General features: G+C 39.3%; 2 protein-coding genes across 3 annotated transcripts; one reads left to right on the forward strand and one right to left on the reverse strand.

Moving 5' to 3' along the window:
* Positions 1 to 3,989: 3,989 nt before the first annotated feature.
* Positions 3,990 to 17,735, forward strand: C10H6orf62 (chromosome 10 C6orf62 homolog). 2 transcript variants are annotated; one of them, XM_065885693.1, is made up of 5 exons: positions 3,990 to 5,478; positions 7,189 to 7,365; positions 8,381 to 8,503; positions 11,736 to 11,870; positions 16,332 to 17,735. In XM_065885693.1, exons 1-5 carry the CDS (start codon positions 5,350 to 5,352, stop codon positions 16,455 to 16,457), a joined length of 690 nt encoding a protein of 229 aa, XP_065741765.1. In that variant the 5' UTR covers positions 3,990 to 5,349; the 3' UTR covers positions 16,458 to 17,735. The 2 variants fall into 2 exon arrangements, with proteins under 2 accessions (XP_065741765.1, XP_065741766.1); XM_065885694.1 differs by having other exon boundaries at positions 4,100 to 4,141; positions 16,332 to 16,457.
* A 2,225-nt stretch (positions 17,736 to 19,960) lies between these two features.
* Positions 19,961 to 27,769, reverse strand: ACOT13 (acyl-CoA thioesterase 13). The gene is made up of 3 exons (XM_065886309.1): positions 27,758 to 27,769; positions 21,810 to 21,994; positions 19,961 to 20,117 (listed from the first exon to the last, which is right to left on the reverse strand). The coding sequence occupies exons 1-3, from the start codon at positions 27,767 to 27,769 to the stop codon at positions 19,961 to 19,963; spliced, it is 354 nt and encodes a 117-aa protein (XP_065742381.1).
* Between the last annotated feature and the right edge of the window lie 135 nt (positions 27,770 to 27,904).

The following is a 27,904-nucleotide window of genomic DNA, read 5'->3' on the forward strand; positions in this document are numbered from 1 at the left end:
AACAAAAGAAAAAACAGATAAAATTGACTTGAACAAAATTTAAAACTTTGTGTTGCAAAGACCACCACCAAGAAAGGGAAAACCCACAACCCATAGAATGGGAGCGAATATTTGCAAATCATATATCTGATAAGGGACTTGTATCTAGAATAAGGAACTCCTGCATCTCAATAATAAAAAGACAAGTAAATCAACTCCAAAAGAATGGGCAAAATCTCTGAATAGAAATTTCTCCAAAGAAGATAGAACAGCCAAAAGCACATGAAAAGATGTTCAACACCATTAATCATTACGGAAAGACAAATCAAAACCAATGTCAGATACCCACTTCACACCCACTAGGATGACTGTAATCAAAAAGGCAGACAACAACAAGGATGTGGAGAAATTAGAGTCCTTATACACTTCTGACTAAAATGTAAAATGATGCCTACACTTTGTAAAAACAGTCTGGCAGTTTCTCAAATGGTTAAAGATAGAGTTAACATTTGCCCCGTAATTCCATCCAAGAGAACTGAAAACAGAAGTCTACACAAAAACATTTACAGAAATGCTCATAGCAGCATTATTCTTTTTATTTATGTATGTATGTATGTATGTATGTGTGTACGTTTTGGCTGTGCTGGGTCTTCGTTGCTGCACGCGGGCTTTCTCTAGTTGCGGCGAGCAGGGGCTACTCTTTATTTGCTGTGTGCGGGCTTCTCATTGCGGTGGCTTCTCTTGTTACAGAGCACGGGCTCTAGGCACACGGGCTGCAGTAGTTGTGGCATGCGGGCTCAGGCTCGTGGGCTCTAGAGTGCAGGCTCAGTAGTTGTGGCACACAGGCTTAGTTGCATGTGGGATCTTCCCGGACCAGGGTTTGAACCCGTGTCCTCTGCACTGGCAGGCGGATACTTAACCACTGTGCCACCAGGGAAGTCCCAGCAGCATTATTCTTACTAGCCAAAAAGCAGAAACAACCTAAAAGTCTATCAGCTGATGAATGGATCAACAAAATATGGCATAGCCATTCAATGGAATGTTATTCGGCAATAAAAGAGTTAAGTACTGAAACATGCTACAACACAGATGAACCTTGAAAACATTAGGCTAAGTAAAGGACCGTGCATTGTATGATTCCATTTATATGAAATGTCCAAAAAAGGAAAATCTATAGAGACAAAACATAGATTAGTGGTTGGGCTGGGAAGAGGCAGAAGTGGAGTGACTGCTACTGGGCATGGGGTTTCTTGTTTGGGTGTTGAAAATGTTCTCAAATTCTGGTGATGGTTGCACAACTCTGTGAATATACTAAAATCCATTGAATTGTACACTTTAAATAGGTAAATTCTGTGGTGTGTGAATTTTATTTCTAATAAAGCTACTTTAAAAAAAAACAACTCTTCCAAGGAGATGATCTTGGATACAAATTAGGGCCAGATCAAGAAGACGTGAACCATTACTATTTTTTTATATCTTTTTTTAAAAACCAATGTCCTAAACTACCTGAAATCCTCAGTTTTACCCTTTGAGTTTTCTGCACAGTTATCATTATGTGATTGTGAAAATCAATCAGGGAAGCACTAGGAAAATGCTAGATTTATCTTTCAAGGTTAACAATAATTTGGAAACCTCAGGAATCTCATCTTTTAGTTGTGAACAATTTATTTTGAAGGGTGGGTTGCAATTATTCTTTTAACTCATGGGTGAAAAATATGTCATTCCAGGTAATCTATTTTGATTTTACCAAGTGAAGAGCAGTAATTTGGGGACCCAATAGAGTTCTAAAATTTCATCACAGAGAGTAGCTCATAAAGGATTATGTAGGCTTTGCTTTTGTTGAGTGTTGGCCTTTGCTGATTACTTATTTATATAACTGAGTTTTTATAGGCACACTGGAGCTCTGAAAAGTGGGACTCATTGCTTTTTCATGCCAAAGACCTGTGATTTGGATGTGTGGGTCCGTCCCACAGTACCCTCTTCATATTTTGAGGAAGACAGAGAACCACCTAAGGGACAGGTCTTAGGTCTAAGGTCCTGATTGACGGATCGCCATAGAAATTGTGTTCTCCAAACGTATGGACACCAAGGGGGGAAAGCCGTGGGGATGTGTGTGTGATGAATTGGTCGATTGAGATTGACATGTATACGCTGATGTGTAGAAAATTGATGACTAATAAGAACCTGCTGTATAAAAAAATAAAATAAAGTTCAAAAACTCAAAAAAAAGAAATTGTGTTCTCAAAGTAGGGTTAAAATGATCCAAGGGGCAGGTTCGGCAGTTTTTGTGCTAAGCCACAGCAGCAACGCTCCAACGGCGGCGTCTCTCACCTTCTTCGGAGCTTGAGGGCCGTCCTCCCTCCCTGCGCACATGGCGAGGTGGGGACAGAGAGCCATGTGCGACCAACGTGAGCCACTTTCTGCTGCACGCTGTTTAAATTCCAGGTATTGGAAATGAATTTTCAGCTGCAAGATACCGCGGGGCAGACCAGAAGGACTACCAATCAGTGGTTTAGAAATAAAACCACAACGAACTGAAATGGGAGTCTCCGCCTCCTCTTCCGACACACATTTCCCTTTTCCTCCCTTACTCCGCCTCCTTCACCTTCGCTTACTCTCTGCCCACCGGCTCCGCCCCGTCCTGCGACCCGGCGGAGTCTGAGGCGGACCAGCGGAGGGAAGAGTGAATCCATCCTGGTGCTTCGTCTGGGAGGGCATAAGGGCGTGCCTTTTTGACGACAGAGGGGGAGGGGCGAGGGGCCAACTCTGGAGCCCGGGACCTCCCAACAGAGGGGGCGGAGGGAGAATGGGTCGGCCCTTTCCACGCCCTATGGAAACTCCATACTGGACAAGAGGGGAGTGTCTATTCTCAAACTTCCCTTTGAGGCGGAATGTTAACTAAGAAGCTTAAGCTCGAAGAGTCACCCTTTTAAAAGCTTACTCACACCCTCTGCTCCAGCTTTTCTTTCCTCCCTTCTTTGACAACCATGTAAACCTTCCCCTCTTCCAGTTTTTTCTCCCTCTTCGCTTCTACGCGGATGGTGGCGGCCCGCCGGGTGCGCAGCCGCAGAGAGTTCGGGGCGGTGCCGGTGAGGGGCGGGTGACGCAGTGGCCGTCGCTGCCATTTTAAGTTGTTTGTTCTCGCTTCTCTTCTCAAACGCGATTCTGCCCCGGACCCGGGAGGCGCCGAGGTCGCCGCCGCCGCTGCCGCTTCCGCAGCCACCGGTGGGGGGGATCCGAGCTGTGCCACCGCGGAAGCCCACCCTGCGCTTCAGCATCTCTCCCCTTCTGGTCTCCTCGACCTTCTTTCCGAGAGCCGGAACTCGACCCGTGCGGAGAAGAAAGACTCCAGAGCAGATGCTTGAACTGAAATAACTTTATTTTGGGGGGTTTACTTCGCTGACAGACCCCCCCCCTTAGCGCAGGGCTCCCCTCCCCTTCCTCCCTTCCCCCTCCGCCGCCAGTACAAATCCGACCCCCCTCTTCCTCCTCGTTTCTCCTTCTCTCTTTCTCTCGCCGTCGCCGCTGTACCCGCGTCCTTCCAGTCAGCCGCCGCCCGGGGCGCCGAGCCAGACTATGGGTCCCAGGTGGGGGCTGAGCGGCGGCAGCAGCGCGGGCGGCCCGGTCACAGTGCGCACTGCAGCGGGGATGGAGGGGCTCAGTTGGCTGGTGGTTTTCTCTTGACATGGCTCCTGCCCGTGCTGCGAGCAGCGCCCCCGCCGCCGCCTCCTCTTCCGCCGCCGCCACCGCTCCGCCCGCGGGCTGCGGCTAGAGGGCCCGAACCCCACCCGAGAGTCGGTCAGTGAGTCCCGGTCTCCGCGGGGACAGGGAGGGGACTTCCCCGTCACCCACCCCCGCCCCAGCTGCCTCGAGTCCACCCTCTACCCCTTTGGGAAACCAACTAACGACCCCGCCCTAAGCAATTCAAACTCGGGAAACATGGTCTGTTCAACGTGAGAGCGGAATCTGGGAACTTAATTTTTTTTTCTTGGGGGGGGGGTGGGGTGGACATACTTTAAAAAATAATATTAACGCAACTATTTTCTTTTCTTCCCACTGATCCTTCCCATTTACCCTCTCCCGCCTCCTCTACCCGGGCGGGGATTGTTTCCACGATGAAATGAGTGAAAACCCGAGTGATCCAGTGTCTCCCGTGGTGCGAGTGAGTCGCTGCCGCTGAAGGCAAAGGGTGGGGGTGGGACCTGGGGGGTGGAAGGCCGGTGGTCCCCAGGCACTGCCTGGGATTTGGGAGAAGAGCCCGCCACCTTTGCCTCAGCAATGCTCACAAGAAGATAAGTCGCACTCCCCACGGTCTTGCAAGGGGGCAGATTCATAGGGAAGGCTCCCTTGGGGAATGTAGGACTCATTGCAGGACTTGGGGTGTTGGGATCCCGGGCATTAATCAGGTCTAACCACAGAGCCGGAGTCATTACTGTATTCTGTACCCCCTTTCCCTGTGCCATCATGATTCTCCTTGGCAGCAGCATTAGCAGCCGCCTGAGGGTGAAAATGTGGGTGATGGGGAAGTTGGTAATGACTCCGCTGTTTTTTCTTATGGCTCCTTTGGGCAACAGCTGCCCGCCCCCGGTATACACTGTAGTTGATTGCAGGGAAGCCCTGTACCTCTCCCCTTCCTTCTCAACCGATTTTGCACTTTTCTCTTTGCTCACCACCAAGTGTAATCAATAACACGCACTGACAATATATAGCAATAGTGAAATCTGAAATAACTAAGAATTAATTAGGTACTACAGCCATGGATCTGGCTGGGTAAAATCCAATTGGGTATTTCAGTTTCATTCACCTACCCTGTTTTGGGGGGTTATTTTGGTGGCTTCTTTTTCCCCTTTCCTTTTTTTTTTTTTTTTTTGATATTCAGAAAGCAAGGATCACAGTCCCCCTCCCCATTCCTTTTCATTATCCCTTCTCTGAAAAGAGGGAAAAAAATCCGGATGGATTTTGAGGATTGGACTGATGTCAGCTGTGTTTTATTGCACACCTAAATCCTATTAATAGGTTTTTCAGTTCCCCCACCTTTATTTTGGCAGTTAAGCCAAATGTGTTTTCCAAAAAGTTAGTTCAAGTATTTTCTCCTCTTTCTTTCCTTCCTTCCCTTCCTTTTTCCCATCTGACCCCAAACGTTATTGTCCAAACATGACTGGACAGCAGCTTTTGTTTCTTGACCCTGTAATATGACAGTCTGCTAATATTGCCAGAAGGTGCAGTTTTTGGGTTACAGCCTTGATTTTAGCTATTCAATCATATTAGCAGGAAAAAAATGACTTGTTTCTGTTGTACTTGAGTCTTAAGAAAAAGTGCCCATAGTTTAGTGACAATTTCCAAAGGCTTTAGTACCACCTGTATTTCAAAATGGGGGACCCAAACTCCCGGAAGAAACAAGCTCTGAACAGACTACGTGCTCAGCTTAGAAAGAAAAAAGAATCTCTAGCTGACCAGTTTGACTTCAAGATGTATATTGCCTTTGTATTCAAGGAGAAGGTAATTTAAAGTTCTTAATGTGAATTAGCACAAGTGGTTTTTGTAAGTGTATATTAGGTTAAAGAGTCTACATTTGTGTGCTTTAACTTTGACCCTTGTGGGTGATTATCTCAATCAAAGGAGTTGCCGTATAACTATGAATGGAAGGCTTGAGTGCTCTTGGTTTGGTATTACTTAATTCTAAAGCTTCTTAGGATCCACTTTTAGTTAACATGGGGTGGGTAGCATTTGTAAAACTCATTTATGTTTTACAATGAATTTCATTTATGTGGAGTTACATAAAGAACTTGATAACTGAATTTAAAGATTGTTTAAAGTATACAGAATGTTTGAAAGTAGTAAATTAGAATCAAAATGTTTATATGCTGAAAGCGATCTGGTTCATCAACTCGTTACCTTTTCTCATGGTACATTTAACGAAATAGAATGCACTTTAATTCTTAGAGCAATTGATTACTGTAAAGGTTTAATTTGTGTTTAGAAGTGCAGTTGATTAAAATTCAGAATGACCAAAAGTTTAAATTTTTTTGTCTTAATCAGAATTAATTCACAGTTAAATAGCAAATAATAAGTTGTGAGGAGAACATGATAAAAGCAGTATTTTTTTGCAACTTAAAATAATGGACACTTTCTTAGATAATCGATCTCTCTTTGACATGAGGTCAGGTTACGAATATTAAGGAAATACTACTTTGATTTTGTGCTTAAATTATGAGCTAATTTTGTATCAGAAACATCATCTTAGCGTGGTATCCCTTTAATTTTCCCACGTTTTTACCCCACTATTGAAGATACTAGTATTCAATATTTAAGAATGCTCTTAGCTGCTAGAGTCTAGCATTTTAAAGTGGTTTCAAAAGTGGTTTGTTTTGAAATGATATCACGGATTTACTTCTTTTTTTTTTCTTTGTTAATTGCAGCATTGATAAGATGAGATTTTAGTTGAAGCCATTATAATGTAGGTTCACTAGAAATAAATACAAGATATAAGTAGTGAGACTAGATATTTGAATTTAATCTGTGAGATGCCCCAGATTATACCATCTAGCTCTTCTAACACCTATGAAAACCTGCTTTTATTCTTTGAATGGACAGTATCCAGGCAGTTGTCTGAGGAGTTGATAAATTTTATAACCTAAGTTGATGATGAGCCCTTGATCTTAACTACGTTTGAAGATTTGGCAGACTTTTTTTTTCTTGAATGTTGACGCTTGTAGTTACGTAATATCCAGAAGGAGTAATGGAAATTGACCCTTTTAAGGAGTGAAGCAGTTAATTGGTCTGAAGAGCTTTGATTTTAAACTGCTGAGATTTTAATTTGGCTGTCTATAGGACCAGTTAAGTGAATTTACATCAAGAGTAAATCACTGTTTTGTTTTTTTAACCTTAGGGGTATCTGGTGTTTGTTTCTCACAGCATTTAAGAAATATTGTCTAAAATAAGTACTTGCTATGGTTACCATAATGCTATAAAACCATGCAGTTAAAACATTCTGATAATAGCCTGTTTGTGTGTGGTAGAGGAGTAAGGGGGTTGGGAGAAGAACAGAAGGATCTACCTATTTGGAAATCTGTGTTTTCAGTACAAAAATTACATCAGTTAAGAATTTTGCTGGGTTAGAATAAAGGTACATGACATTGTAATATGAACTCTGGGTGTTAAGACAGTGTGCTCCCTGTGGGTTAATACACCTTTTTTTTTTTCTTTTAGAAGAAAAAATCAGCACTCTTTGAAGTGTCTGAGGTTATACCAGTCATGACAAATAATTATGAAGAAAATATCCTGAAAGGTGTGCGAGATTCCAGCTATTCCTTGGAAAGTTCCATAGAGCTTTTACAGAAGGATGTGGTACAGCTCCATGCTCCTCGATACCAGTCTATGAGAAGGGTAAATTCTGTTTTTCTCTTGGTTTTGGTAGGTTTTTGTGAGTTAAACTTGGGTTTTTCTTCCTCCTAAGAATGGGTAGTTAATTATGGTCATAAATCTCTTTAAAAGTGGAATTTAAATAAAGCATGGATAACTTTCTTATGTGTTATTATGTTGGTAATTGTATACATTGTTGCTGTGGTTCGTGGTTTATATTACTGTTCATTGGGATTTCCTTTTTCAGGGGAGAACATCATGCCCCTTGTAAGTAAGGAATTTTGCTAAACTTCGGCAGCTCATTGAAAGAAAGTTAGTCTGGGCAAACTTGAACAAGAGGTCCCCAGGATTAGTGGGCTTGTTGGGGAGGCTGGAGATAACCATACACTGGTCTGGAAGAGGTTAGTTGTCCTCAATAATCAGCATACAACAAAAATAGCATTTCACCTGTGATTAGAAGGTAGTGATTCATATTAGAAGTTCTGATTTTGAAGAGTGGAAATAATGGTACAAGGACTTTAAAAGAAAAGACAAAATTAGAGCTGCGGTTGGAGTTTTCACTATGCACTGAGTTAAGATCTTGATGTGGAAAACATTGGACTGAGTGATTATATGTGGACTCTATAAGATAAAAGTTAGAATTAGGTCATGAGCTGTTCAAATTGTATACAAACCTCATAAAAGACATAAAGTGATACATGGTTGACCCTTGAACAACACAGAGTTGCACCAACTGCCAGGATCCACTTATAAGCAGATTTTTTCAATAAATACATATACAATACTACTCAATCCACAGTTGGTTGAATTCACAGATGCAGGACTGTAGGTGTATGGGGGGCTGGCTATAAAGTTGTGTGCTGAAATTTCGACTCTGCTCAGTGCCCTTCATGCCCAGGCTGTTCAAGGGTCGGCTGTATAGTGGACCTTTTGCACTTGTAAAACGTTTCTGTAGTCAAACCCTGTAAGTTGTGACACTGCTTGTTCCGGCTTTGTTTCCTTGAAAGTAAATTTTTTTTTTTTTTTTTGCATTTTATAGGATGTAATTGGCTGTACTCAGGAGATGGATTTCATTCTTTGGCCTCGGAATGATATTGAAAAAATTGTCTGTCTCCTGTTCTCTCGGTGGAAAGAATCTGATGAGCCTTTTAGGCCTGTTCAGGTATTTTATTCTAAAATAAGTGTGGTGAACATGTAAACAAGTTGAAAACTCAGAATAGCGTCCAATTAAAGAAATTCTTTGGGAATATGCTCTCTAATAAGTTTTACTTTATGAGTCCCTCCTCGCCTTTTGACTGTTATAATGCAAGAATAGGAAGCGTTTGGATTAAAGAATCTCTTTGAGAATGAGGTGGTTCTAACTATCCAGTGTGTCCTTGAAATTATGGTCAGAGAAAATCTTTTAAGGTAGACATTTGTTTATTTATAGAGGAGCCCATAGATGAACTTCAGAAAATCTCTTCCCCTGTACCACACACTCTCATAAAATACTTTATACTTAACCCTGGTTGTCAAAGGAATCTAAGAAATGAATTAAACCCTTTTCTAGGAGTTGATTTGCATAAAAACTTTATAGGAGAAAAGTAAATGTAGTAGTGGTTCTTAATTAACTTTCCTTGACATCATGCTATGTTTTGACTTGTCATTTGATGTGCTTGACAATTCTAGTGCTTTATTTCAGGGCATTTACCTGGGTGTTGATGATTTTAATTTTATTTATAGTGTGTATATATATATATATATATATATATATATATATATATATATATATATATATATATGAATGGAAGGAAGTACAACAAGATCCACCAAAGTGTTAATTATGATTAGTTTTAGGTCAGATATAGCTGACTTTTCCTTTTTAAATATATGTATGTGTTTCAGTAAATTTCTATATGAGCATACTTATTTAACAATCAGAAAAACAAAGAATTTGTTTAATTCGCTACCCTGCACTGTGGAAAGCTCCGCGAATGATAAAATGTTAACTTACGGACTGAATATAAGCAGTAGGATATAGGTAATAGCTTTATAATTTTAGAATTCTACTGCAGTAAATAAGGTAACAATGTAAAAACAAATACACTTCTCTAAAGTAACTTAATATACATAAATATCCTGAAAAGCTTTAAATAAAAATAACATAGTTTTTTCTCAAGATAGATGAGAAAAGGAAAAGTAAACTTTAACTCACGCTTTTTTTTTTTTGACTCGAAGCAGTTTAAAATCTGAATACTTCAGTCGTGAGATTTAATAGGAACCAGAGTAAAGATTGTTTTAAAATATCCAGTTCTACTGTATTCATAGTGCTGTGAAGTACAGAGAAGTACTAGTAAAGTAGATCTCTTCTTTCCTCTTCATCCCTTATGCTGTTGCTTTAGGTTAGCTCTTCATCACACTATTAAAACATTCATTACTTTTCTTCCGGGAATTATTTCTTACATGGTACCTATGAGAGTTTTCTTTTCAGTGTGGACCACTTCTTCCCAAATCTTTGGATATTCAAATAGGATAGAATTGAAGTGCCATAGAAATACAGACAAGGCCTTTTCCAGTCTCACTCAAATCTCTTTTCAGTGTGATACTCTACTGGCCTCTTCCATCCACCCTGATATTTGCCATATTGAAACACTTCAGGCTTTCTTTCTTGAGCAGTGTCTTGATTTTGACACTTGTGTTTGTGTAGGTTCTGTTTCCTATAACGGCATTTTCCAAATTACTTACCATTACTATTTTCTCCAAGGAAGATTACTGTCATCTTTCAAGGCCCAATGCAAAATCACTTCCTAATATTGCACTCTTGTCTACTCTGTTAATTCTTTCTTCCCATAGCACTTTAACAGTAAGAACCCATTTTAGGTTTTTTACAAATAACCACATCTTATTCGGGGAAAGATCTGAAGCAGGTTAGGTTTTATATTTCTGTGTGCTTTTCCTCTTCAGCAGTATGTAAGTCCCTTAAGGTTGAGATAGTCTTATTCATATTTTTCAGTATCTGATAACATGCTTTTTGTATTCTGAGTTCAATAAACATTTGAATTGTGCAGAGGTACAATTCAGTATTACATTTTACATACAGTAGTACATAGGGGATACCATAACATCTTTTGCGTTATGGTTTATGAGAAAAACTACTGGGTAGTAAAATCCTAGATAGCAGGAACTGATGTTTTTTCCATGTTAGTATTTTCTGCTGTCTTTGACATAATAGGAGAATAAAGATTGTTTGAACTGAATGGACTAATAATCATTTTTACAGTTCACTATCTAAATATCAGATTAAAGTTTCCAGGTTTCTTGAATTCCCCGTTAGCCTGGTGTTTTCACCTAGCATTTGGCCTCTTCACAGACATTTTGTGGGAGGATTGTGTTAATCTTCCTCATGTTAAAAGATTAAAAGAATATTATGACTGACTTGATAACTGTTCTTCATAACAAAAAAAGTTTTTTTTTAATCATCTGAAAAAATACATATAAAAACATTTTTTAAAAATTTGAGGGGGGGCTTCCTGGTGGCACAGTGGTTGAGAGTCCGCCTGCCGATGCAGGGGACACGGGTTTGTGCCCTAGTCCAGGAAGATCCCACGTGCCACGGAGCGGCTGGGCCCGTGAGCCACGGCCGCTGAGCCTGCGCGTCCGGAGCCTGTGCTCTACAACAGGAGAGACCACAGCAGTGAGAGGCCCGTGTACTGCAAAAAAAAAAAAAAAAAACTTTGAGGGGTTCCTGTATCCTCAGGTGCTCATCCTTGTGAGGACTGGAAGCATATTTCAGGTGTGGGCTTTACATTTCATTTACTCCTCTTAACTGATGGGTTAGAGCCCTGTTTTAAGTCTTAAAAAGTTAAGGGATTTGCACAGGTCGTATAAGTAGTGAGATGTGCAGCTGGGATTGGAATTTGGAATATAAATAGATTTATTTCCAAGAACCATCTACAGTATTCCTTATATGTTATAATAGCAAGAAGGGATGTGTCATTGGGCTTAAAATACTAAGGTAGGGGTCTTGAGCTGAGTGGGTTTGAAAATCTGATTTTATGATATTTGGCTTAAAATCATTGAGTATTAGGATTTAGTCAGTTTGGTGTAGTTTTTCTTAAAGGTCAAACTATGAAGTGCTATCCAGTAGAACTTTCTGTGATGAAGGAAATCTTCTGTATCTCAAGAGACTAGTTAGAATGGAGGCCACAAGCCACATGTGACTTGATCATATTGATATGTGGCTAGTACTACTAAAGAACTGAATTTTAAATTGCAGTTAATTAATATAAATTTAAGTAGCCTCTGTTGGTTACCATACTGAACAGCACAACTCTATGCATATGAGTGCAGCTGATGTTTCAGGTGGTATATAACATGCTTGTGGTTACACATAAACGTTTATATTTCTTAATTAGGCCAAATTTGAGTTTCATCACGGTGACTATGAAAAACAGTTTCTGCACGTACTGAGCCGAAAGGACAAGACTGGAATTGTTGTCAACAATCCTAACCAGTCAGTGTTTCTCTTCATTGACAGACAGCACTTGCAGGTAAGCTGTTTTTTACTTTTCTTTTTTTTTTTTTAAACCACATAAGGGCTCATTTTAAAAGCTTATTGGCTATCAAACTGTTTTCTATATGTTACTTAATTCTGTTTTGCTCCTTCAACATGGCATTAATTTTGAAGTTACTTAAAAACCAAGAAACAGACGTCCTGACCTTAACCGAGAACAGTGGTTCCCAAAACTTTGCTGCATATTAGAACTACCTGGGGAGCTTTTAGAAGTCATGATTCCAGCGTGCAATAATCAAAATCTTTACTTTGAATAAAATCCTCAAGTGATAACACATTATGTTTTGAGAAGCACTGGCCTAGACCTTTTAAATAAATATCTGAAAGGATGAGGCACATCTGTTTTTAAAAGGTGCACATGTGTTTTAAATAAGTACTTCCAATTTAAGTAGCAATCCAGGTATTCCAAATTGATTTTTATTCTGTAAAGTGTTGTTTATTCTTACCAATCTAAGCCTAAATATCATCACTTAGAATTTATAGTAGATAATAGATACTTTGTTATTAACTTTTAAAAATGGCATCATTTCAATTTATTTAGCATTCATTCAACAAATGAGCGCTAAGTGCCAGGCACTGTACAGCAATGAACAAGTTAGAAATTCCTTTTGGGTTGACATTCCATTGTGGGAGACCTAGAAGTAGATAAGTAAAATATATAGTTAGATAGTGATAAGTGCTAAGAGAAAAGAGGGAATTACATAAACTGTTGGGTGTGAATTCTTAGATGGTGTCACCAGAGAAGGCCTCATTGAGAAGGTGATTTAAATTACGACTTATTTTAAAAGTACACTATTAATTACATTGTAGAACATTTTTGTTTTTACTTAAGAGGGAGTCTATGCAAGGTACTAGAAAAATACAAATGGGAATCATACTGCTACCTTCAAGGAGCTGATAGACTACTTGGGAAGATTGTACATTTTCCACTTTGTAAAAAGTTAAGTAATTATGGTGTAGGTACAAATAAAAAAACTGGGAATTAAGAAGATTAGGGGCTTCCCTGGTGGCGCAGTGGTTGAGAGTCTGCCTGCCGATTCAGGGGACACAGGTTCGTGCCCCGGTCCAGGAGGATCCCACATGCCGCACAGCGGCTGGGCCAGTGGGCCATGGCCGCTGAGCCTGCGCGTCCGGATCCGCGACAGGAGGGGCCCCGGCGGTGAGAGGCCTGCGTACCGCAAAAAAAAAAAAAAAAAAAAAAAAGAAGAAGATTAATTTCACTGGAAGCATCTGATAAAACTGATAAAGAACCATACAATTTAGGTGGGGTGTTTTTGGTTTGGGCCTTATTGTTTGTTCTCAGTTTCTTCTTTACCTCAGCTTTCCTTTGGTGAATACTTTTTTTTTTTTTTTTTTTTTTTTGCGGTACGTGGGCCTCTCACTGTTGTGGCCTCTCCCGTTGCGGGGCACAGGCTCCGGACGCGCAGGCCCAGCAGCCATGGCTCACAAGCCCAGCCGCTCTGCGGCATGTGGGATCTTCCTGGACCGGGGCACGAACCCGTGTCTCCTGCATCAGCAGGCGGACTCCCAACCACTGCGCCACCAGGGAAGCCCTTGGTGAATACTTTTTAGTTCACTCTTTTTTCCTTTTTAATTGCCTGTAGTGTACTTTCATTTGAGTTACTTGTTGAGAAAACTGTATAGCAGGGTATTGACTTATATTGTGGAATCCACAACAAAGATTTTTAGTCATAGATTTAATAATAACATACACTAGTGTAGCAACTTCATTTTCACGTGAATATATATGAGGTCAATAATACTATATAGAAATGACTAGTGAATTGAAGGAGTTTCTTGGCTAAATAAGTTAACAAATCATCTCTTTTTATGTATCGAGGTCAGGTGTTAATATTTTATGAAGCAAACAGCTTGAATCCTTTTAATGAAAAGAAAATTATAAGCTCATAAGCTAAATTTGGGTTGAAGGTAGGGTGTGACCAGTAGTCTCAGTTTGTCTGGAATGTCCTGGTTTTAATACTGGAAAGTCCCAAGTCCTAGAAACCCCTCAGTCAGTCCTGGGCACACTGGGATCACTGGTATCTGCTAGTTGTAGATGAATTTGTTCTTCAGTGCTTAGTCCCCTTCTTCCACTCAGGTTCTGTTCTCGATCTTCATAAGCTGGAGATGTGTTGCTGTATTGGCATTATATGGAAGAATCAACCTCCACTAGTTCATGAGGGAATTGATATAATAGTGGTGGCCACCACCTATAGTATACAGTTGATGCTTCAACAATTCAGGGGTTAAGGGTGCCAACCCCTGTACACTTTGCATATGACTTTTGACTCCTCATAAACTTAGTCTACTGTTGACTGGAAGCCTTACTAATAATGTAAATGGTCGATTAACACGTATTTTGTATGTTATGTGTGTTATATATTGTATTCTTAACAATAAAACTGAACAGAAGATGTTAAGAAAATCATAATAGAAAATACACTTACAGTACTATACTGTATTTATTGATACCTAAGTTTATGAATTTTATTTACAAGATGAATTGTAACTACAATATTGTTTTATATACAAAACACTAGGTGTTATATTAGTAACATCTACTAATTATATTAGTAACGTTAGACGTCAGAAAGATAATGTAAAAAAGAAATTCATATTTATTTACAGGTATAATGATCCATATATTGATACTGAAGAAGTGTAGTATAGTTGCTTTATGACAGCGTACTGTAATCGATACGATTGCTTCTTGGTAGCCTAGCTGTCCACTAACGAATGCTAATGAATGAATCATTATGAAAGTTTTATGGCATACAGTATTATAGGCATATTCATAATACAGTATTAGAAACATTGTAACATTTTTTTAAAAGCCACTTACAGGCTATGTTATTTCTCCAGTTGTGAGAGAGGCATACTATATGGTAATGTAATCCTTTGAAAGCAAAGCAATAAAACAGGTAGAAAGCTAACACGTTAATTATATATTAAATGTCACTCACCTTATGCCTATGTAAGAATAGACTAGGGTCTGCAGTTGACCCTTGAATGACACAGGTTAGAGCTGCGCTGATCCACTTAATACATGAAGTTTTTTCAATAAATACATACTACAGTACTGTACGATCTGCAGTTGGTTGAATTCGTGGTTGGTTGAATCTGCTGATCTGGAACCGAGTATATGGAGGGAAGACTGTAAACTCTATGCAGATTTTCAACTGCAGGTAGGGTCGGTGCCCCACCGCCTGTGTTGTTCAAGGGTCATCTGTACATACATTTTATGCATTCATGACACACTTAACTTTTTTTGAAATTTCTAGACTGCGTGGTTTGTCTATTTTTTCAAATTATCACAAATCTCCAAAATTTTCCCAGTATATTTATTGGAAAAAATTTGTGTATAAGTGGACCTGAGCAACCCAAATCCATGTTGTTCAAGGGTCAACTGTATTATGCACCAGACTCTATACTAAGAGCTTTACGTGTATGAGCTTATTTAATCGTCACAGCAGTCTTCTGAGGTGTAGATCTTACTACTACCATTTTATAGCTAAGGAAATCCAGAAATTAAGAAATTTGATAAAAATCATCTAGCAGAGATCTTCTGTCCTTTATATCCTAATATAATATATATGATAAGGGCTAGAGCAAAAAAGAATTTTGAATGCGCAGTGGCATAGAGGCATATGCCTAGAGTCTGAATAGTCATAGGTTGTTTTAAAAGTTAAAATGAAAAAATATATATGTATAGGTTCATTTACATATGTAGGTAGCTAGTCTGCTTCAGACATTGGCAAAGGCAGTCTTTCACCTTTTTTTTTTTAAGAGATGCTATAGTGAAAAGATGCAAAACTTTGAAGGCAGTTCTGGGTTCAGATTTCATCCTCGACTTACTAGCAGTGGTTATTTGTGAAAGCACCTACCATTTGTTTATCACATGTTAGATGTTAAAATAGTAACTGCTTTTTAAAAAATACTTAAGAGTTTGATTTAACTGTTAATTCATTGGCCTTCTAGTCCTTTCCCCCAGGATACACTTAAATCTTTTTTACCTATTTCTAATCTCTCTACCATCTACTCTCACCACATCTGCTGTCTTTCTGTATACAAATGTGATTGCAAACCTCTGTTCAAATCTATCTCCATGAAATGCTTTTAACCCTGATTTCTTTCAGCAAGTAGTCTGTGTTTGACTTTCCTAACTTTCAATTTTTTATTCTGCATAAACTCTGTAAACATTTAGTTTATAATCATGTTTACTCTGTTTTCTCTATATTTTGTATGGCATGGTTCTGTCCTATTTAGGCTAAGGTCCCTATGGATGGGAACCATAAATTCTTCCCTTACTCTGTATGCTTTGTTACTGTGTCCATTAAGTGCTTAATAAATTGTGGGAGATGGACTTCATGTGATAATCGGTCATTTATGTTAAAGTCTTTATTTATTAAGAATATTTAAAAAAATTTTCCCCTTCCAGACTCCAAAAAACAAAGCTACAATCTTCAAGTTATGCAGCATCTGCCTCTACCTGCCACAGGAGCAGCTTACCCACTGGGCAGTTGGCACCATAGAGGATCACCTCCATCCTTATATGCCAGAATAGAGTGCTGACCAGCAAAATGGAGAAGATCAGAGAGTGCAGCAGCAGTTTTTTTTCTTTTTTTCTTACCACTTTATTCTTTCAGAGTTTAAAGAAAATGGACTCATGCACAGAACACTATGCATTTTGAAACTTGTTCATCCTGGATTTTTTTTTTATCATTTGTATCTCAGAACTTAAATTAGATGTCTTCTGCACAGACTGTGTGAAAGAAGATGCTTTGCATATTTGCTGCACTGCATCAGCATCTTACTAAAAATGTGAAATGAAAGGACTGTTGTACACTGAAATGCTGAAACGTATCTGAAAGCACAAGGTGATACTCATTCTTGATAGTCTTTCCATTTGTGCTGGGTTTTGCCTCTTTGACATCTGTCATCAGTATTTGGAGGGTGAGAAGTGAATGTAACAGGTATAAATAACATTTTAAAAACTTAAAGCTTTGCTATAATCACATTGTTCCAGAGCACTGTCAGATTCATTCTAATGACCAGAAGTGGTTGTTTTAAAAAAAAAAAAGAAAAAAGAAAAAGAAAATACAACCATGGGAAAGAAATCTTAAATGAAAAAAGCATCTCATTGTAGGCATTCTTGCCTCATATATTACTGGGCCATGTTTGCTTCCTGGTACTCATAAATATGTGTATTTTATTTCCAGATCTCTCCCCAAGTTGCTGTTATGAAAGAGCATTCTGCTGAGTGTGGATTCAGTTATACACATTAAAGCAGATCTGGAGTCTGAAGTAGCTAAGCAGCTATAAAACTGAGAGATACATTCATAGCTGCAGAAACCATAATAGGTAGAGGACTTTCCTTTTGGTTTTTGTTTTTTGTTTTTAAAAAGAGATTTTTATTATAAAGGAAAAAATTCCAGTGAATTGTGCAGAAATACTGGTTTTTACACCACCCTAAAGGAAAACTTAGGGTTTTTTGAAGTAGACAAGTTACTAAAGTTGGATCTTAAATTGTGAAAACATACAAAAACACCATTGAGTGTCAAAGTTCTAAAAGGAGAACTCATTTTGTGCAATGAACATAAGGAAAGACTACTGTATAGTTTTTTTTTGGTTTTTGGTTTTATTTTTCTTTTAAATGAAGAAAAGCTTTGCTTAAGGGTTGCATACTTTTATCGGAGTAAATCTGAATGATCCTACTCCTTTGGAGTAAAACTTAGTGCTTACCAGTTTCCAATTGTATTTAGCTTCTGGTTGGAATTTGAATAAATGAAAACCTAAATAAAATAGGTGAAAGTTCCCTGACTATTCAGGTGAATACACAAAACTCGAAGTGGTAACTTTTCTTCTAAGTCGCTTGGGTACCCGTTATTGATGACCTTAGGAGGGTTTATAAACATGGCTAAACAGTAAACTCAAGAGAAGTTGGGTTTATAATTTCAACAGGTATGGGAATCAAGGACATTTTGTTAGCTTTTAACAATTATCATCCTGGCTTTATGCCTGGCTTCATGGAAAAGAAAAAAAATATTCTTAATTTTAGAATAATTTTTCACATGTTTTCTGATTAACTTAAAATTAGAATCTATTTGAAATTAACACTTTATCATGGCTGGGTACTGTTCTAAGCTCTTATCTTAACCTAACAACCTTGAGGGGATCTAGATGCAGAGGTTTAGGAACTTGTCCACACTCATTGTGAGTAGGGGAGGATTTAAAACCTGGCTGTCTGGCTCTGTAGAGTTAAAGTTTTTATTTTAGAATAATTTTAATTGGGAAAGTTATAAGTAATACAGAAAGCTCCTGTATAAACTTCACCCACAAAATAACTCTTGACATTTTGTCTTTCTCCATATATTTATATATATTTTCTGAATCGTTTGGGAGTTTGATCCCTTCCCCCTCGGTACTCCATATGTCCCAAGTACTCCATATATCCCAAGTACAAGTACCACAGTAAAATTATCAAACTCAAATGTAACAGTGATATACTTTAATTTACCATCCATATTTCACTTTTGTTGATTGTCCTCCTATCTTTGATTATGTGGGGTTTTTTTTATTTCCCTATAGTTAGTACAGGATCATTGCATTCAGTTGTCATGTTTCTAGTCTCCTTTAATCTTGAACAGTTCCTCAGCTTGTTTAATGACCTTGACAGTTTGAAGAGTACAGGCCAATTTTTTTAAACACAGAGTGTCCTTACTTTACATTTGAGTGATGTTCCTTCATGGTTAGATTTGGATTATGTATCCTGGCCAAAGCCCAATGTAAGTACGTTATGCCCCCTAGAAACACTGTCCGTGTACACTGTTGATTTTCATTTAATTGGTCAACGTGATGTCCTATTTCCCCATTTTATAGTTATTATTTTATATCTACCCCTCCACATTTACCAGCATTCTGTTAAAAGGAAGAGCTCTCCTGTCTCTGCTGTTTATTCAATATTATTACCTAAACAGTATGGACTCCCTTTTCAATGCTGTATAATTTTCATGCCTCTCATCATTTTCTTGAGCACTTCCTTACTTTCAAAGCACAAGATATGTTCATCTTGTAATTTCCCTATCTCAGCCCCCAGCTCTGAAATCAGGTATTTCTCCAAGAAGCCCAAGTTACTTTTAGTGGGAAATACTAGATCTGGGTTTCTTGTGTGCTCACTGCTACTATCAAGTCTGCTTCTGTCCTTTCAGCAGACAGATCAGCATGTATTCTAAGACAACCAAAGGACAATAAACCTTTAACTGTTGACTGTGTTTCGAGTTTCCAAAGTTGCTTTGGAACTTTATGATCTTCAGTCATGAAATGTTAACTAAGACCCCCTGATGGCAGAAACCAACTATTATGAATGCCATAGTCAGGAAAACTTCGAGAAATGGACTAAACAATTTGTGAACTTGGTCTTTCCAGTACTGCAGATTGGGAGATTCAAGATCTGCATGGTTTTATCCTAGGTACGAGAAAAGGGGCTAATAGTATGCTGCCCCCACCACTATAAAATATGCCAATCCTGTAATAAATTCTCAGAAAAGCAGTGCACCCACTGGACTATTTATCACTAATGTGCTTAGCCTTAAACTTGAGGACTACTCAGTCTACTTTATTTTCCAATGTGGCCTATGGTTCATCTATTTTGAAGTTCCATAATCTTGAAATTGGGTTAAAAAATGTAACATTTTAGAGCTGAGAAGGACCTACAGTTTGTTAAGGATTAATCGTTAATTTATATTTCTCCTTTATCTTGAATTTTAGTTTCAAGGTAATCTTATCTCAAAATGGTCCTGCTAGCTTTGCTTTACCTGTTTTCAAAACACTTTTGAGCTACGAACGTTTTCATCCAAGTATCATGTATGATTATAAACTAAAACTAAAGAGGCTTAGAATATAGACAACTCTATCCTATATTCCACTTGATCTCTATGGCATTTTCCCCAAAGAAAATATTTCTTAGCCACTTTTGGTTGTGCTAATTTATTTTGAAAATTATATTTGTTCAAGTCATATTTACTCTGGGCATTCATTGTTGAGTTTCTTTAGGTCACCCTGCTGTTCTCAGTTTCCCAGGTGTTTTGTGTGTCTGCCTTGTGCTATTAATTTTCCCGTGGCCTTGTTCATCAGATCCACAGAAACAAATGCAAGTGTTTTTCCTTGCTTCAGAACATGTGCTGTAATCACTATATCTTCTCCCATTTTAGCAGGTGACATGTACCTTGAAAAGAAACATTTAAATTTAGTTAACAGCAAATAGGTTTTAAAAGAGAAAGTTGTGTGCATCTCATAACAGCCTTATGTTACTTATTTACTCCTAAATAGTTTAAGAATAATATCCTTTCTAATTTGAATGGCTGGTCCTGACCAAGTAATATCTTACTGATTCCTTATGCACACGAATTTCTTTTCCCAAAAATATAGGAAGGGGTTTTCAACTGCCCCTGCCTCCCCACACTGCCCTATTTTTTTTTTTTTTTAGTTTCCCACTTAATATTTATTTGTGGCTAGAGGTTTCCTTGAGCTTTCACTTAATTGGCTTAACTTCCTAGGTGAAGTAACACTTGGTGTTAATATCTTGTCATATCAATATGCAGAACTCATTCAACTCTAAAATGACTTAATAAGAACTATAAGGAATTAATATGAGGCCCTTTTGAATCTCAGGCAGCTCTTGATGGTGGCCAATACTTTGGCAACACATACTTTGAAAGGCCAAAATTATGTTTAGCTTATTAAAAATCCTTTAGGATTGTAGCAGCAGTATCTTAGAAGATCAGGAAATGCAGTGCTAGGTTGGAAGATCTCTGGTTGTAGAGAGATCTTAAGGCAAAGGGTGGTAGAGGGTCTTGAGGCAAAGCAGAGTCATCAAGTGGTCTTACCCTTATCATGTGGAATAAGGTAAGGACTGCTGAATAGGCTCACCAGTGCCCAAGCAGATCCTTCTTTTTGTACGTCTTAATTTCAAAACACCATTTGCATCTTGTCCTGTGATTTGCTTACTGCACTCTCAGTTTATTTCCACAGTAGAGAGAGACTGAAAGTTAAGTTAGCCTAAGAAAAGATTTAGATTGTTTAAAAACCTGATACATTATTTCCATTGCCCTTGTGATATATCACATTGGCTTTCCCACCCTAACCCCTGCCTCCCCTTCCAACAAAAATCTTTCTTCTCTTGCTTAGGTGGAAAAATCAATTGTCTTGAAACTAAATCCCCGGGCCCTGCACTCTTTAGTGAACGGGACACTGGCAACAGTACTAGTTAATGTGGGAATTTAATTTTTTGCATCTGGAAGTGTTTGACCCCTGCAGGCATTTTCACAACAGTGAGTGACAAACCTGATATCTGGGGTTCTGCTTCCTTATCATGAGAGCATGTCTGTGCAGTTGCAGAAAAACATGAAGTATTGCAAAACTGGACATTTGTGTTCACCTTGTTACAAGGCAATGGCGATGTATACGTGAAGGTTTCCTCAACTTTTATTTTTATTCTAGCTTTTCTCTATAGGTACTCAGTACAACCTTCATGAGACATTTGTACAAGTGGCACTTTTAAGGATTGTATGAAAAACAGTTACAAACTGTGAGTTTGTGATGATTTTTTTCCCCACCAGTATGCATGTTAGAAGCTGAATGTTTGCCTTTTTGAGTGTTTAGATCATTCCCCATTTATTACTGGTTATATTACTGATTACTTATTATTACTGATATATATTGTACTTGGAAATTAATTCCTCTAGTTCTAGATTCGAAAACCATGGAATATTTTAAGGCAAATCTATAGCTGCATTTAAGGATGGCCAGCTAAGGGCACCTCATGCTTTATTTATGTTATGAATGTGTTTCGTCTCGGTTGTTTGAAATGAGTTACCACGTTGGAAAAAGTTATTTGGGGTACAGTTTGGATACATACGTTATGTTCATGTCGACACTGACTCCGGGTGCTCCCCTTTCTGTGCACAGCAGAGCGTATGTTGATACGACATCCACTAAAGTGGCTGTCATGCCACCATGGAGGGTGCCCATTTTATTGGTATGCTGCTCTTCTACTTTCACTTCACAAATCACTTTCCCAGGGACAGCAGAAACAACAGTCACCTAAGTGTAAAAAAAAAAAAGAATTTTGAATATTTGGTGGTATTAGAAAAGCCCAAACAGCCTAACAAGAACTATCATTGGATTAAACCAAGTCACCCCCAAAAAGTTGATTCAGAAATTGAAAATCAAGTTACCAATCTCTCTCTGATAGAAAATAACTCTGATGTAAACTGTTTTGAAATAAAAAGGAATACTTAGGGAAAAACAGGAGTAGTTTTTCTTAATCTCCACTCCTCTGCAGAAATCAAACATTCCATCTGAGCTTTTCAGCCTGTGTACAACAACCTGGCATCTCTTAATGTCTCCTTAGAAATTTTGCACCAACAAAGCCAGCTGGTCCTTGTGATCTGTTAATCCATTATAGTTTTAATTTGGATGTTCTTTAGTTTTTGCACAAAGTAGTTTTTTAGAATGACTTCATAATGAATGGTTTAAAACCATTTATTGGAATAAATTGAGTAATTCAATGCATTACTAGAATTAATAAGCTTATACCATAAACTTATTTTAATATGAAAAAAGTTTGATAGAATCCAGCAAAGGTAAATTGCTGCTTTTAAGGTCCTGCCCCATTTATGGTATCATAATGAAAAAATTATATGAAAGATAAAATGTGGAACAATGAATTTAAAATGTTATATCAAACATCTTTAGAAAGGAAACTTAAAGAAAAATAATAGAAGTGTTTCTTATATCCTATCTAAATTACTAGGAAAAAACATCATAGATAATATTTAGAAGCTGGAACTAAACTGTGAATGGAATGTGCTGCATCCAGCAACGTAATTCTCACCGTCACTAGAAGTGTTCAGGCAGAATATGGATGAATATTTGATGTGTCTGTTTTTAGATACAGGAAAGGATGTCTCAAGCATTAAATGGTTTAATTCTAGATAACTACCATTTATTGAGCACTTTCATGTCAGGCACTGTGCCAAAGTCTTTCCATATACTATATAACAAGGAAGGGATTATTTCCAGTTTGTGTAACTTAAATTCAGAGTGGTTTACTCTCAAGGTCACCCAGGATGTGACAGAACTGAGATTCAGATCTAGGTCTGTCCACCTCCAAGTCTCCCTAGTTGCTAACTATAGAATCTCTAGGTATTCAGCGGCCTTTATGCTCCCACCAGGCAGACATTTCAGCATTTCACAAACTATGACTTTAGTTGTTTGTTGTTGTTTATCCCCTAGAAGGCCCTGATGTAAAACAGAAACAGAACTATAAAATATGAACCATCCTAAATAATATGTTTTGCTTAATGGGTAAATCAATGGAAAAGTAAACGTTAGAACGGGATCAAGTCTATTTATACAATAAATGACCTAGCCACAAGATGTCCTCATAAACTAATAATACACACCAAGCAAGCCCAAGGTGTAAACTCACCTTATTGGGGGCATTTACCTGAGTCTGTCAAGCACTGCAGTCTAAAGATGAACGAGATCAAATCCCTGCTTTTAAGGGGTTCCCAGTCTAAAGGAATAGACACACATGCACACTGCAGTAGGCAAATTACTGCAGATAGGATAAATACAGGTTGCTGGAAGTAAGGATCTTACTTATCAAAGTATGTTTTCAGGTAAGAGACATTAGGAAAGGCATCCTGGGGAATTATTTGTGGATTGAAGGACGGGCAGGGGTTAGGCAGGTGAAGACAGAAAAAAGCCAGGCAGTTCAAGAAATAGAATCGAATAGGAAAGCATCATAGTCACAAAAGGTAGTTTAGTGTAATTTTAAGGTTTGGTGTGTTTAGTAGAGGTCAGTTCTTAAAGTTCCATTTTATTATCTAACTTTGGCTGGGATTACAAAAGGTAAAACAAATGTCAATTGGATTTTCTACTGCAGACTACTGATTTTGTTTTTTTGGTTTTTTTGGCTGCATCAGATCTTAATTGCAGCATGCAGGATCTTCGTTGCAGCGTGCAGGCTCAGTAGTTGCAGCACATGGCTTAGTTGCCCCACAGCATGTGCGATCTTAGTTCCTTGACCAGGGATCAAACCCATGTCCCCTGCGTTGGAAGGCGGATTCTTAACCACTGGACCACCAGGGAAGTCCGCCAAAATACTGATTTTAATATTTATCTTTTTCCACAACTTGAAAGGACAAAGGACATACTAAGATACAAAACTGGTTGAAAAGGTACGTTGGAATAGAGATACTTTTGTACTGGTCAGCCAGATATGGCAGAGACATGCTTTTATGTGTTGCCAATTCTTTTCGGTTTTTTTGGCTGGGCTGCATGGCTTGTGGGATCCTAGATCCCTGACCAGGGACCGAACCCGGGGCCCTCAGCAGTGAAAGTGTGGAGTCCTAACCACTGGACCGCCAGGGAATTCCCTGCGTTGCCAATTCTTGTCTCCCTCAGTAAAAATAAGTAAACCAATGGAAGAAGGGATGTCCAACATTGGGATGTCCATCCCAATGAAGGGATGTCCTACCCAACCTCCCAGAACTAAGAAACAGTCTTGCGGTGGAAAAAACAAATGGAGAGCTACCTGTCTGATGAAGAATGGGGCTGGGGGGGCTTCCCTGGTGGTGTAGTGGTTGAAAATCCACCTGCCGATGCAAGGGACACGGGTTCGTGCCCCGGTCTGGGAAGATCCCACATGCCGCGTAGCAGCTGGGCCCATGAGCCGTGGCCACTGGGCCTGCGCGTCCGGAGCCTGTGCTCCGAAACAGGAGAGGCCACAACAGTGAGAGGCCCGCGTACCACAAAAAAAAAGAATGGGGTTGGGGGGAGGACACTATTTAAAAAAAAAAAATCTCAGTTAAGATATAGGCTGTAGAGAGCACAGGTGTTTATTTGGTTAGTAACTATGGCTAACTTTGTGTTACAGACCATGCTCAGAAATGTACATGCATTGTCTTACAGGCATTGAGACCCTGTCTCGATCCTCACAAATCTTTGAAGTAGTGTTATCTCCATTGGACCCAGGTGTCTCTGGCTTAACCACTAATGCAAAACTGCCTCCCCTCACATCTCACCTGGACTGCTGCAGACAACTAGGACTTCATGCATCGGGAGGAAGATGGGCGTGTAGCCTTTTATGATGCCATGGGATCAGAAATATAGCTGCCATGGCCCCAATAATCCTGCAGGTTGGATGACTGCAATAGACTGGCAAGAACTTTTATGGCTCAGCCCAGTCTGACACAACAGACTTCTCAGTTTAGCATAAAAATGGTCTTAAAGGGACATGTGCTCATATAAACATCCGCCCCTTTTCTGTATGGCCTGCAGTGTACTGTCTCTTCCCTGCACCTCAGGCATTCACATGAGTTTATATGACTCATGCTACCACAGCATCCCCCACTGCCACCCCTGACCTGCAGGCTCAAATTCCATCACAGAGAGATATGCTTCAGGTGACGAACACAGTTTCTCCCTTCCTCACTTAGCTTTTCAGTAAAGACATTGAGAAGGGATCCCTAATAGTCAACAGCAATGAAGGAGACAGTCCCTAATAGGAAGCTCTGCCCAGAACCCAGAATTATTCTTAGGCCTTGAGGTTTCCAATCTTTCTGGTCTTTTAAGAGTCACCGCCTGATTGGGACTGCTGCTGATTGCTGAGCAGCACACACAGGGCCTCTGCTAATGGATAAAGAAACATATGTCTCTGGCTCTGTAAGGGTGTCTGTAACGGTCCTCAAGGAGTGTGGCACATGGCATGAGAAAACCTGCACGTATGTACAAACGTGAGTCAACCAAGGAGATGGAATGCGAAAGACCATATGTATGCACAAAAGCACAGAGAACAGGTAATACTGGTGGATGAGAATTTTGTGTATTTGTGAAGGAGGCTGTTTTCAAAGCAATTTGCCCTGATGATGGACACAGCTGATTTCACATGTGACACAGTACAGATACCAGAGGAAGTGTGTCTGAGGATGATGTAAAAATGCACCTGCATATAAGCAGGAAAAGAGGTAAAGAGTAAGATAGAAGGTGGCAGTGTGATGGGGTGGCAACGGCAAGAAAAATAGTTGGAAATTATGTTAAGGGGCCATAAAAGGGCATAAGCTATTCAAGAATTGTGGTTCAGCCATGCTGCTGTATCAGCCCAACATTTCAGTTTTATAATAAATGTATGTTTTAGTAGCTTAATTACACAGGTGACTAGACCAATAGTTAAGAGTACTAGCTCTGGAGCCAGACTTAGGCAAGATCCTTTTTTTTTTTTTTTTAATTATTTTTGGCTGCATTGGGTCTTTGTTGCTGTGCGGGCTTTCTCTAGTTGCAGGGAGCGTGAGCTACTCTTCCATTGAGGTGCGCGGGCTTCTCATAGCAGTGGCTTCTCTTGTTGCAGAGCACGGGCTGTAGACGTGTGGGCTCAGTAGTTGAGGCTCGCAGGCTCTAGAGCGCAGGCTCAGCAGTTGTGGCGCACGGGCTTAGTCGCTCTGTGGCATATGGGATCTTCCTGGACCACGTCCCCGGCATTAGCAGACAGATTCTTAACCACTGCACCACCAGGGAAGCCCCTTAGGCAAGATCCTTAACTGACGTTTCCTTAGCTGTAAAGTGGAGATGATAGCACTACCCTCCTAGTTATAAAGATTAAGATAAAATTCAAATTAAGTTAGAATGGGGCCTGGCATATCATAGGTGATTAAAACATTTTAATTCTCATCCTTATCAAAGTTGTGACTCAGACACAACCATCAAACTGAAAGTTGGTTTGAATAGTTTCACATTTGCTTAAATTTTTAAAATTTGCTTAAAATTTTTATTTTAAGCAATTTTAAGGTGCAGGGATTTGCTTAAAACTGCCCAGTTGGAACTGTTTCTGTTGCCAAGATCAAGGATGACTTAATTACTAAATTCAGTGGATGCTTTTCAGCCTGTCCCTTACTTGACCTCTCAGCATTCTGCAACATCTAAACTGTTTTCTGGCCTTTCCTGAACTCCCACGTTCACACCTCCGGATTCTTTTCCTCCTCCATTAGCCACTCCACATCCCCTTTGCTGGCTCTTATTCTGCAATGCCCGCCAGGAGTCAGAGGGTCAACTAATCATTCAGACTCACAAGCCCACCAAAGGCTCCAGTTGGTGCCAGTTTCACTCAGGATACAGGACAGTTTCTCTAAGGTTAGGTACTATAATACAATGTTAACACACAGGCAGGGAGCGGACAACTTGGGTTTAGATCCCCCTTACTAGTTGTGAGGCCTTAGAAAAGTTAAGCTTCTATTTTCTCATGTGTAAAATGGGGATAATAATAGTACCTGCCTCATCGGGTTGGCAAATGGCAGATTTTATCAAATTATTCTAGAATGCCTATAAAGGTGGATGCTATGAAGGCCTCTGTCACATCAATCACATTGGCAAGATTTCTCTCAAATACAGCTTCTCTGCTGCCTTGAACCTGGAAAAGAGGGGCTAATAGAGGAGGAACTTCCTCACCACCTACAGACTGAGGACTGGGGCTATCCACTGCTCCAGATCTCCTCTCAAGAGGGAAAGCACAAACTTGGGTAGAATTTTTGCAGCTGATCTAGTTTGGAATGTAGTACCTGAATACAGAGTCGTTCCCAGGAAGGAATTATGCCCTGCAGGAATGTAAATATGGTGAGCCAGTTATGATAAAGCCACAAGTCAAACAGCAACAAAGAAGTTTAAATAATCTCTGTTCACTGAGGAACAGTATTCCAGAAATATCTATTGGCATATCATGTTGATAAATTTTAAATAATATTACTGTCCTTTTGTGGTAGATCCAAAGCCTCAGTTTTTCTAGTTAAGTATAAGGTCAATTCTTACCTTCCTAATCATTTCTATAGTCTTCAAAGGCTGCTTATCTTTCTCAACCCTGTATGTCCTCAAGGTTCAGTCCTAAATCCTTAATGCTTCTCTCTAGTCTGTGTTCTTCCTCTTGAGACAGCTCATTCACCTACACATCTTCACCTC

This window comes from Phocoena phocoena, chromosome 10 (genome assembly GCF_963924675.1).
Source record: "Phocoena phocoena chromosome 10, mPhoPho1.1, whole genome shotgun sequence".
NCBI lineage: Eukaryota > Metazoa > Chordata > Mammalia > Artiodactyla > Phocoenidae > Phocoena > Phocoena phocoena.